Below are 12,826 nucleotides of genomic sequence, written 5' to 3' on the forward strand. Positions count from 1 at the left end.
AAAAAGGGTGGTTGCTTTGCTACGCAGGAAACCGCAATGTCAATTGGGAAAGAAAGAAATATAAGACACAGGTAGGGAGATAAATTATAGCTGAGATGAAGACGTACTCACATAAACCCACAGTCAGATGATCTCATTAGCTGCACCATCTTCACACCAGAAAGACATCATCATCCGTCTACTTCTCCCTAATGCTGGCGGATGTTTGCATGCGGCACAGACAACGCAGACCTCGCTGAACGACGGGGAAGCACCTGACTCGGCAGCCCTCCCTGCGGACTTTGGCTCAGGTTGGCTGCAGATTCGACCCTTGAATATCCTCCCCCTGTGTACCTTAATCACTGGAAACACGCGTACGTGCCCGAACCACACCGCGTGCTTTGATGCAGAGCCCGTGGCAGGATGACTCTACAGTATGTGCACAGATATACATATGTATATATATGCACACACACACATATAGACGTTTGTACATATACTTGTTCAGGGAGAAGCGTGGCCTCTCTGCTCTGCCCAGGTTGCTCCCTGATGGTCCGGTACCATGCTCTGGCACAACCTCACCCGCCATCAGCAGGGTCAGGCACATTCCTCCCCTCTGCTCCGTTCAGCCTCTGCCCTGCTGATTAGAAGGCAAACTGGTAATGAGAGCTGCTGTGCCTGGGTAAATGAATTAATTACTCTGCGTTGTCACTGCCAGTTTTGCTTTTGCTCCCCCTGAAGTCAGCACCTCTCAGACTGCAATTTCAGGCTGGCTGCAAGGGCGTTTCAGGAAGACGTGTTTCTGGACAAAAACAAAGTCTTAAAATATTTCAGTACACAGCTAGGCTTTTCCCTCTCTCTCTCTCCTTTTTAAATAGTGCACGTGATATGCTGTGAATTTTTTTTGAGCTTCCTAAATGGGTGTTAATGGGGAACAGATACATTTTTTTCCTCCTTACAAATGAAGTAATCTGAATTCACCAAATCAAAAAAACACGAGTCTCCTGCTCAGTTCCAGTGCCGCAGAAGGACAGGGCTATAGATTTTCCCAGGAGTGTGGAATAATTCACCAAGCCTGCTCGTTATTCATATAGACAGTGCATTAATAATATGGGACCCTGAGATCTCCTCTTATCTAGGCCGAAGCACAGCTAGAGGGATGAGAAGCTGACTCCTTGGATTTCAAAAAACATTTTTCCCCCTTTCTTCAAGAAATAAGAATTGATTGAAAGTATTTTCACAGAGTGGAAAAAAAAAGGCTTTCTGGTGATTCCACCTAAAGTACACATTAGATAAATAGAAAACTATTGGCTTTGTGACTGCGAATTGTTCTCACTTGATGTAAGTGCAGATAGATACAGGATTATATCTAACAAAGCATTTACTAAGGACCTGACCCCAAGTCAATAGGAGTCTTTCATTTGACTCTACAGGGCTCGAGTCCTGCACTCACCCCGGGGAGAGCCAGGAAGTCTCCGTGTTTCCCGTGCCCATCTCTGAGCCGGTGCGAGCGGGGTAGCACGGGTGCTGTGGGAGGATGCATGGGCTGAGCACCAGCGCAGGACCCGCGAGGGGATATGCTGCACCTCCGTACTGCGGGAACACAGCGCTCTTGAATTATGAATGCTCACTCTACAGTAGGCATCTTATCCATAATTTAAAAAATAAAATAAATTAGCTCATGCCAACAGCGTGGCTGCGCTTACCGTCTGCCCAAGGAGTGACATGGCAGGTATGACCTTTTCATTTGCAGGTCCTGGGTGAGAGAAAGGAGGGCAAACGCCAGCAAAGGGAACAAGCACTAATGCATGCTGTCCTCTCTCTGCTCCCACTATTGCACATGGCAAAATAAGGAGGTGCAGTACCAACCATCCAGTAGCATGACCGGAGAGTTGTGAGGTGCTGGCCCAGAGAGGCATTAAAAGTCACAGTGCTCTCAACGGTCATTAGGACTTGTGTTTACTTTGTTAATGTTGTCCTGACGAAGTCTGATGCAAATTCACAGGGCCGCATGGTGGCTAGTGATGGATAATCCTCGAACTAATAGAAATCTGAAGTATGCACATGCACGTTAATATTTCATATATTACGGAATGATTTGAAACTTGATGTGATCCAAAGCCAGTCTGGGAGGAAGGGAAATACTGGAGTAATTTCATTTTATTGTTCTGTATTTGTGAGTGATTTCCCTTTCCCCTGATGCATGACTGGTATAAAATAGGACAACAGCAGGCCACGGAGAGTTAAAACACTAGTCCTCCTGCCTGAGAGCTAATGCTTCAAATCCTGTCTTGCAAACAACATGGAATCGGATCATCTGAGATCTCTTCAGAGACTTTTCTTACAGGAACAATTTAGAGGGAGAGATACTGCACAACATTTTATAGCACCTTCCTTTTTCCTCATTGGTTTTGACCAGTGTTAAAACCACCTCATTTCCTAAAAGCACTGACAACATGCACAACCTGCATGAATGTCCCTTTGTGACTGATTTCAAAAGCCAGTGCAGGTGCTTTTCTGTTATTCCATACTCTGCGGTCCAACAAATTTCACAGATAATTGTGCGAGAAATATTGAGGTTGCCTCTGAAAGAGTTTAAAAAAGACTGGAAGAAGATTGAAGAGAACGGAACAAAAAATTCAACCATTAAAAAAATGTGTGTCTGTGAGCATCACTGACCGTAACACAGTAAACTTCAGTACAGATGAACAAATTATGTATTATTCAAAGGCCTTGAAGAACACACAGACATAACCACCTACTGACTGTACAGAATGTTCAATACCACTGTAAATGATATGGTACAAAGCACGTTATTCACAGTATAAAAGTGACATTTAAAATTATAAATATCTTGTATTCTTCTTACATTTTTATAACAATCATATATAGCTGAGAGAATATTACCAGAACTTTTCTGTTAATATTTATTCAGTAATCCCACAGGCTCACTTGGCCTCTACTCCCACCTCCTTCAATGGCTATTTGTGACCAGTCCTGTTTATTGATATCCTGGGAGGAACATGAGCAGCCGCTGCAAAGTTCAAAAGAAAGCAAAAATGTGTATCCTTACAGGGAATGGGAAACTTCAAATAGGAGAATTTTCACATGCTTTCAACTAGAATGTAGAAAAGGTGGTGACTCCCATGTCCAATCAAACATTTACGTTGTGTATTCTGAGTACTAAAATGAACTGCTTAAAAAACACCAAAACAACAAACCAACCAACCAAACAAAAAATGTGGCCACAAGACTGTTTTGCTAATGGAAGCAGCCAAAGAAAACTGCAAGTCATGTGTAGACAAGCCATAAAGAACAAAAAAAACCCCAAAAAACATCAGTGCATTAATTCACTGCTGCCACTTGCTCGTTGTTGCTCTCTAGCTCACACAGCCAACTTTATTCATGCTGCAGAAGAAAATTCAGAACGCTGACATCAATTTTGCATGAAGATTAGGTCAATGAAGAATGAGAGGTGGACATTACATTCCTGACCCAAATATGACAGTGTTGGTATAATCTTTACATTTGATACTGTCACAACAAAGTTATTTTGATGTTATGAAACCTCATATGATGCCAAGATCTGGTAGAACCACCAAACTTGGAGCAGTCTGCAGCCATTTATTTGAAGAAAGTGCCTTGGGTTGTAAGAAAGCAAAAGCAAAATAAAAACAGCTTTTGTGGAGACATTGTGAATGCAGATCCCTCAAATATTTTGAGAATATGCTGAGTACATCTAGAAAAGGTTCAAACAGCAATTTTAAAGGTATTTAAAAGACAATTTTTTTCATTGGGGTTTCACTATGCTCGGTGCGTTCCATACTGAGAAGATGGGGCAGGAAAAGAAAGCTCTGATGAAGTAACGAACAAGATTAAGAATACCTCCACATTATGCATGAACAACAGAAGAAATCTTGGTCCCACTTGATGTGAAAGATGTACTGGAAATGGTGAAAAATTCTTAAAAATGACAAATATCTATCAAAAATAAAGAGAAATGTATGAGGGTTTTTTGTCTTTTTCATTTTAGTATATTCTTTTAGTTTTATGTGGTATAACAGAAAATCAACTTAAGAAAAAACAACTAAAATTTTGAGGCCACCGACTGATCTTTATTCACAGAGGTGAACAGATTTTCTAAAGGATGTGGGCTTGACACCTGGAAGGACAGTCGTCATGTGCCTACTGACCCTACCAGGAAGATGCAAGAGGACTTGCTATAAAGAAGCAGAGGACATTACTGGGAACACCTCTCTTTGATAACCACAGTAGCAAAAGAAGAAATCATTTAACAAAGACAAAGGAGAAATTGTACCAGCCATGCAACAGCTAGCAAGGGGACAAATCCCAGCTATTTGTGCTGACACCTGAGTGCCCTCATAAGCCCACAGAGCCTATTGCAGGAGGAGGAAAATTCATGGGCTTCTGAAATGAGGAAGACAAGCTGTTTGTAAACATAGCGGAGAGGGAAGGTGCGAATTCAGAAGCATGGCTAAGAAACCCTTGCAGAAATAACCTGCACAAAAAGAGCCTGCAGTAACAGGAAAATGAGAGAGAGCAAGTCCATCGAAGTGTGAAGCTAGAGGGGTCTGCACGCTAGTGTGAACTGCAAACTCAAGCCCTGCGCTGGCCCCGGCCGTCTCTGAAGTGCCTGGGCAGGATGGTAGGTCAGGAGCTTGCTCTGGTACCTTCAGAGAGCCGATGTGTCCAACAGCATTGCTGCGGAGTAGGTTAGTAACGCTCCAAGCTGCACAGGTCCCCTGTGCTCTGGAGGCAGAGGGCTGGGGACTCCCTGAACATGCTTGACGCTGCTTTCCCAAGGAAAAGGGACCTTCTCAAGCTGCTGTAACACAAATGAAGTAAATCCATTTGGGACTTGCTCTGGAGAGGTATTTGGGCAAATGGAGAAAATAATAACAGCCACGACAGAGACCTGAACAGACGGATGCCCGTGGTATGTGCTACGGCCAAGTGACACACAAGATAAATGGTAGGGAGGGAAGGGAGCATGCAAAACCATCCTTCAAAAAAAGAAAAAGACCTTGAAGTAGTGAAGGGAATCATGAAAGTAAATGTGCAACAGAAGAGGCAAAGAAACAGAAACTGGCATCTCTGTTTCATGACAAGATTTGGCTTTTGTTTTACTCTCACTACTACATAATTCACTGGTTATTGAGGCAGGTTTTAGGACAGTGTCTACTGAATGAGTGGCAAGGAACAATTTATAACTTCTGAGGCTGCCACAGCCTGGCCTCACTATACTTTAAGATGAGGCCCCAAAGAAAAAGTTTGCTGGACTTGCCGGGAAGTGACGCTTGGGAATACACGGCAACTTCCCACCCTTCATAGTACAAATAACCCGTACTCTGCCTGAATTTCAGCTCATTCAGGAGGAGGACTGCATACGTGACTCCTATGTACTATGATGGTGTGGTACCCATGATGAAATCTCACAACAAGAGGACAAAAGGACCATTTATTCCCCCTGATACTTATTAAAAGGGTTAAGCTGACTCCTACATATGACTGTATTCTTTCTTAAACAGAAAACAAAGCTAGCTCTTCACACAGTCCCACCCACTCAGCCAGTTTTGTCCTGGAACAATGGCTGGTAGAAGTGGAAGACAACGCAATCTCCCCTCTGTAACATGAACCCAAACTGTCAAAGCATCAGCCTTGATGAGGTGTTTTCTGATGAAATTGGACTGAGAAACACCAAAAGCTTGATTCTGATCCGTTAAGTCACATCCTGGCCAATGGTATGAACAGGGCAAGACTGAGGTTCAGCTTGCTTTATACACACTACTAAGAAGCCATCGGGTGGAGATGGCTTGAACCAATAATCAACCACAGATGGGAGTCAAACTGCTAATATGGGGTCTCCCAGTCTTTGTCATCTCTCAAAAGTGACCAGTCTGTTCAGATGTGAGTATACTGTACCTGAACACTCATGGAGTTTTAATTAATGGACCCAAGTAAGCTTTCTTAGTGACAGATTATGGCTTGAAATCATATACAGTGTAAAACTCAGTGTGAGATTAAATGGTCTTAATCCTTTCAGTATGGAAGGTAAAGAAGGTAAAAAGTTGCAGATGACCTTATGAGATATCCTCATGTACAAAAGAAACAGCAAATTCCAAATCTTTGTGTGAGTTAAAGTACTGACATCAATGGCACTCCTATGGGAAGTTTTGGGAGTTTGCCTTAGCAAGAACAAAACCACTAAACAAGTCAAAGTTTTGACTTAAAACAAGTCAGTATGTCAAAAGTCACAAAGCAAAGTCTGGGACAAAACAAAGGCCAAAGAAAATGCCCCTTCTATTAATTTTTACAAGCAGCATATTGGGCTTTTGAACCATTCACCAGACATCTACAAAAGAAGCTATGGGCTGACTACAACAACTAAACTTGAAAGGGGAAGACATTCCTTTGTAGTTCACGTTTGCTGGCTTTGAAGTCACTTTGAGTCTCACCAGCGACTTCAATGGGACTAGCTTTGCACTTTTATATTAGCCATTGTTTTATCCTTACTCCTTTCAAAATTCCAGACAATAACATTTCTTTTTATTGTAATCCTGACAGAGCAATTAGGCTTCAGTCCACACCTGCACCCAACTTTTTTCCTTAACACAGCGTTCTTTGAGGTCCTCTTCTCTGAACAGAATTATGAGATTTGAATTAATGGTGTCTCTCTGCTCTATCCGGTGCCTCTGTTTTTCATGACCTGCTGAAGAACATGAAGTTCTTCAAGGCTTGTACAGCTGGTCTTTGGTTAAGAACAGCTGTAGGTTTCACCTACAGTTTTATGAGTGTGCTTAACAGAAAAAGAAAAGCTTCTTTTATCAGGGTAATTAAGCAATAACAGAACGACAGAATGTGGATTAAAGCGTAATCATTCACAGGTGCATTCATAGCATGTTTTTAGTCATGAGTTCAGAAGCTGAATCGCATTCCCGGTGTAACAACCTATGAACTACTGCCTCATAATTTAAAAATTTGAAAGCATTTTTGAAATAATAAAACATTTTCTTCCTATCTTTAATACGTAAACCAGATATGTACTCACCACAAATACTCACTAAGAAAACATGAGGTTCTCATCCCTCCAAAGCACCCCCAATCTCTCATCTTTTTAGCGTTGAATGTGCAAGCCTCAGAGCTTTGTCTACACAGTCTACCATGCCCCCTAATACTCCTGTCTAACTTTGGGATACAGTTGGAACAGCCCCTGCTCCCTCGCTAGTCCTTCGCAGCATGTGATTGAGGAAAGGTGCCCAGAAGAAACTATTTTTCCCCAATGTTTGCTTGTACAGCTCCCCGCTCTCACTCAGCTGGGGGGAAGCTGAATGCCAAACGACAGACCCAAAGAAGAAACGTTGGGTGCTTCCAAAACCCGCAGCTACACCGCCACCCCTGGACATCCAGCCATGGGAAGGATGAGGAGAGCCCCGGGCAGTGCCCCCCCCAACTCTAGCCAAAACGACCCCGGGCTCTTTGAAGCACCTTTGGGCTGTGGGGTGCCATAAACAACAGCACCAGACATTTACCATGAAGAATAGTGGGGAACTTTTCTGAGATACGGTGTTGCAGAAAGCTGCTGCACAGAGGGATTCTGCAACACGGAGCGGCTTGTTTGGGAAGGGTAACTAATGGGATTAGTACCACTTGCTCCCCGTCTTCTTAATGCGATTTATATTTTGCTAAGCACTTCCAAGCCGCGGCTCTCTCCCCGATTGCTGCATGGTTTCACCTTGCAGCGGTGGCAGGGGAGCCCCAGAGAGGAACACCCTGTGGAGCGAGACCTGATATGAAACCCAGACACAAATAACATGGTGTTTTTCCTTCAGCAAAAAAATCCCCATGACAAGAAACAGCACCAGTGATTTCAAAAGACAAAGATTTTTTCCAGCTTTCTGTAACGTTCGTTACAGGACAAGACCGCAGGATTCATTTATTTATCATTTTGCCACTGACTTTTTGAAATGGCTAATTAAATCAAAGTGAATGGCTGTTGTCCTTTGAAATATTTATGAATCAAAATTAATGTGGCACCGGGGGGAGCCTGTGAAGTGACGCAAGGGATAATTTTGTCCAGTTATTTATTAAGGGCTTGATCCTGCCACAGAATCTGTTATATTTATCTAAGTGCCTGTACTGAACGCTATACTCTCATTTCTGTGAGTAAATCTTAACGTCACCCATGTGCACAGAACCATGCACTAAAGTGGCAGGCAAGGTCGTGTAAATGTATGATTACGCTTATAGATTTTTCTGTTTTGTTAAATAGGGAACACAACAAAGTTCCTATGCATAATCTATAGACTTAAAGCTATTTACTGGATGGTACACAAACAGAGACATATATACAGGAGGAGCTACTTGCCATCAACACAGGAAGGTCTGTTTCTTGTAGTCCCAGCCACTTTCCCAGGTAGACAGGAGCATTTTACTGTTTGTGATCTTTCCTCAATTCGATTCTTATTACAGCATCTGTGTGCTGCTATAACTTCACAGGTTCCTCCTTCTGGCAAAACAGAAAAAAGAAAAAAAGAAAAAAAGAAAAAGAGAATATTGACACTCTGATTAGGAAGAGCAGCAGTGGCTAATCAAAGCACCCAGGCGTGCTCCTGTCTGTGTCTCTGCACAGCTTCTATACAGGTGGGATTGCAACGTTATTTCTCCCATTATGCGTGCTCCTGGATAATCCAGGTGCTGCTGTACTTCGGTTTTAATAGGAAATGCAGATAAATGTCCCTCTAGAGTAGATATAGCTTGCCTGTCTTATATTAGAAGCTTCTCTGACATCAGCAGCATTTTTGGTCTAAAACGACTGTGTCGAGGTCTGGGCCTGAAGAAACGTAGGTGACATACTGCAGTGAATGTGCAACAACTGTTGGCTGATTTTACGCTTGTAATATTGGAGGCCTCTTCTCTCATACAAATCTCTCAAATATTCTCTCATACAAGGACAGAGGCTAAGGGAATCCATCCAGAAATAAGCTTTTTCTCCAAATATTTGATTCTATACCAGTACTCAGGCCTTAGGGAATGAAAATCAGCCTCTGCAAATGACAGGATGGTCCAACAGCAACTTCCCTTTGCTACCCCACTCACTAAATTGGCAGTTTTAAGGGCAGGAAACATTCCCATTGTGTGCAAGATCTCCAGGCTTAATTTGTCTTCTCCCTAATTGTTCTTTGTGAACATTTGCAATAGTTTGATTAGGTGGAGAACACAAAGGAGTGATAGACAAGATAGACAATGGCTTAAGGTTTATGAACACCTGGTGCTTGTAGCATATGCTATGCACAGAAATGAAGTGTCAGGTGTGTTATTCCCATTCACCTTCGCAGTGCAGTGTAAGGAGATGAGACACCACAGTGGGCTACTGCACTGCCCAAGTAATCTCTTGATTCCTCGGTTCAGATCGTATTTAGCTCATCATCACCGAGTATTTAATAGTGCCAGTCTGTTCCCCAAAGATATCCGGCTACTTCATGAAATTGTAGTGTAAATTTGGCAGGATTTGCTTAAACTTAACACAAAATATCATGCACAGCCTACTAAAGAGCAGGATGTGTAAGAAAGTTTGCTAGAAAAACATTATTACTCTATGCCACTGTGAAATGCTAATTTTACATTGCTTTGACTATAGGATAAAAGGCATTATTCCTATCTTTGGCTTTCACTCTTCTTTTTGAAACAACTATGGGAGCTTTTGAACACTATAGTAACCCTGCAGCCAGGTAGGAGAATAAGCAGTGTGGAGATGTTGATTCACGTCTGGCTGCGAACAAGGGATTTTGGAAGAGGTCTGGGAGTCCCGTGGCATCTCCCTGCGCTGGAGCGAGTCCTGTTACCTGGTGATTCTACTAGTGTGGTATTTCTGCAGCGAAGCACTGGGGTAGACAGACAGGGAGGAATCTCCCTTAACTATACGTTGTTAAGGTCATATGGTGGTGTGCCATAAGGGGTACCCACAGTATTAAGTGGTACAACAACTAGCAATGAATAGGGAGTCCACAAAGTGTAGAAATGTTTTATAATATTAAATTTTCAAACCACTGACCTCCCAGGGTGAGTCAGTGGATGAAAGCCTGTGAACGTCCATTAAGGTAAATGAGCTTAGGTTGCATGGTCATAGGGTTAAGCAGTGATGAGTTTGCAAGCATGAGACAAGAGTAACTCTGCAGTAAATATTTCACTCATCTGGAGAGAAATGCTGCTTCATGTATTAGTTATTAGGTGCATTTAACCTGCTGACACAAGCTTTTTGAAAGCCAATAGGTGCCACAGAAGAGAGATCCCAACGATTCAGAAAGCCATCATCTGACAAACGGTCTTTTAAGTGTCTCTTAGGAATAGGAGGAATAGCGACAATCAGCTCAGCTCCAAATGCTTGTGTTTTTCTATGAAGTAATTCTTCAGGTAAACTCCCTGTTCCCCCATCCAAATCATATTGAAAGCAATGAAATTATTCTCATTGGTTTAATTCATCTTATGGTCATGCTCTAAGAGAAGAAAGATTTGTGATTTTATTGATTGCAACCTCAACTATAAAGATAATGTAAGCAGCAATAAGCATTTCTAACTTTAGACTACATAGACTATGTGGTAAATATCTGTGATTAAGCTAAATGCTTAATTTTCTCTATTAATTTGCTATATGAGTACTAATAACCACATGACCTAGTTTTGCTTATTTGGTTATATATTCAAAATAATGGGTTGTGGTGGATGAGCTTTATAACACCTTTAATTGTTATGTGGAAGCTCAACTTGCTGCAGCAACAAAGAATTTAACTCAAGGGGTATAGTTGTTTAGGAGTGGCAAAACATAATGAAACTATAAAAGCAATGAAAAAACACTTTTTTACTGCTACACAGTTAAGTACATTAATTGGAACTTTTATCTGCATGGACTATAACTGAATGCAAATAGTAATGATAATAATAAAAAGACCCTTCCCAGAGCTGACACAGAAGAAAAAAATCCTTCTCACATGGAGAAAGTTCTGCATGTTACACACCCTGTTTTCCTGGAAAATTTGTTTTGTGGGATCAGATTTTTCCATTAAAGCATGTTTAGCCTATGAATGGCTACTGGATAGCATTGCATGCAATGTGTTTTGCTGGTATACATTTTACCACCCATGCATATACATGGCAGATTTTTTAAAAGCCATATACAAAATGGGAAAAGATAAAGGTACCCAGACAAATACAAATGGACACAGTGAGACTAAGAAAAAAACTCATTGAAAAAGCACACTCTTGATTGTGTTATTCACAGAAATATATATACCACAAATATACTGGGGGAGGCTCAACTTTAATCTCTATTTCAGCAGGACAAATAAGGAAACAAGTTAGAGCAGGGAGAGGAACATGAAACAGTCTTCAATTTCCACTGAAAAAAATTTTATTTTTTATTTCCAACTTTCTTTTTTTGGGAGGGGCGGGAGAGAGAGCACCAAGAAATGCAGTAATACCAATGTCTCGGGACTACTGCTCCTCAGCGAGTGATTTTTTCTCAGTGATTCTTCTAGATTATGGGAAGACCTGACGAGATGTTACAGTGCTGGGAATCCTGAAAAAAATATGAATTATTGACCTGATAGGCTGTGAGTGCAGCAACAGTTTAAATCCTTGTCACAAAGAACAGAAATGTCTTTTTTTTTGAAGTTTATGGTCTATTGAGCTAAGGTAGCTTCTGGCTTTGTTTCCACAATAACAGCCTCATCCAACTCATTCAAGTCAATAGGGAATTTGCCATTGATCTTAAAAGGAGAGGAAAGGGCCCTAAAATCCTCTAAGTAAGTGTCTTCTGAATGTTTTGTGGACAGTTACATTTCATGAAGTGGCTGCTTTATCCACCTGCCAAGAAAAATAGCTTATGTTTTTTGAATTCCCTCCTGCCCCAAGAAAATCAGAAAAAAGATTAGAAATTAAATAGGAACTTGCAAATCAGGACTAGCTTTGCTCTTTCTTCAAGAAGCTTCAGAGATGAATGAAAATGTCCTAACATGACTTACATCCTCTTCACTCCAAACATTAACAGGACTTGGTAGTAAGAACAGCTGACCCCTTCTGAGCACTCAGTTCACAGCATGCTCTCAACTTTGCATGAAGGAAATGTGATGCCTACCAGAGCAAGAGGGACAGAATTGGCTGCCAGGAAGGATTTTGGACTGTTGAAGATGGCAACTGTCTGTGGCATTACGACTCTGCTCATATTTCCCTGCCTTTCAGAAGTCTTTGTTCTGCATAGGCTTAAAATACAAAACTGTAGAAATTATACATCATTCTTACTGTAGAACAGGGATAACTGTTTGTTACTCTTGCAAATGGTTTAATTCTAATTAGAGGACACTAAACTCCTGAAATCATGTTAATTTTTGTCTCTGTTATAAAGCCACCTTGAGTTTACATGCCGCAAAGTGAAATATTTTATCATAAGTACGAGCCTACTGTGGGTGGCTGTGATTTAAAATATCTAATCATCTATAGGGTCTGAGTGCATGCCTGGCAGAAGCCAAAAAGCCATCTTCTAGTCATCTCTGTTTTTTATATCTCTAACTGAGAGGTAATAATAAAAGCATATTTTGCACTTCAAAATTATAACTCGCCTCTGTATTCTAGCCAAGCCTGAATTTACCAGTAAACAAACATAAAAAAGGCAAACAGCAGTACTGATTTGTGTTATACATTGTGGAAGTCATTAACTATGACTCAGGTAGCAAAACTTATACATACTCTCTTTGACAGTGATGACAATTTAATAGTATTTGACTCTGCTGAGTTACATGGAGCATCCTGCAGCAACGAGAGAGGTTGTTTATCA

At 41.4% G+C, this 12,826-nt stretch overlaps 1 protein-coding gene across 1 annotated transcript in view; it reads right to left on the bottom strand.

Moving 5' to 3' along the window:
- TAFA1 (TAFA chemokine like family member 1) overlaps positions 1-12,826 on the bottom strand; it is a 226,872-nt gene that overhangs the window by 35,683 nt on the left and 178,363 nt on the right. The window contains exon 3 of the mRNA XM_075158679.1: positions 8,366-8,506. Coding sequence (XP_075014780.1) covers positions 8,366-8,506 — 141 coding nt within the window. The remainder of the gene's footprint in view (positions 1-8,365; positions 8,507-12,826) is intronic.

This window comes from Calonectris borealis, chromosome 10 (assembly GCF_964195595.1).
Source record: "Calonectris borealis chromosome 10, bCalBor7.hap1.2, whole genome shotgun sequence".
NCBI lineage: Eukaryota > Metazoa > Chordata > Aves > Procellariiformes > Procellariidae > Calonectris > Calonectris borealis.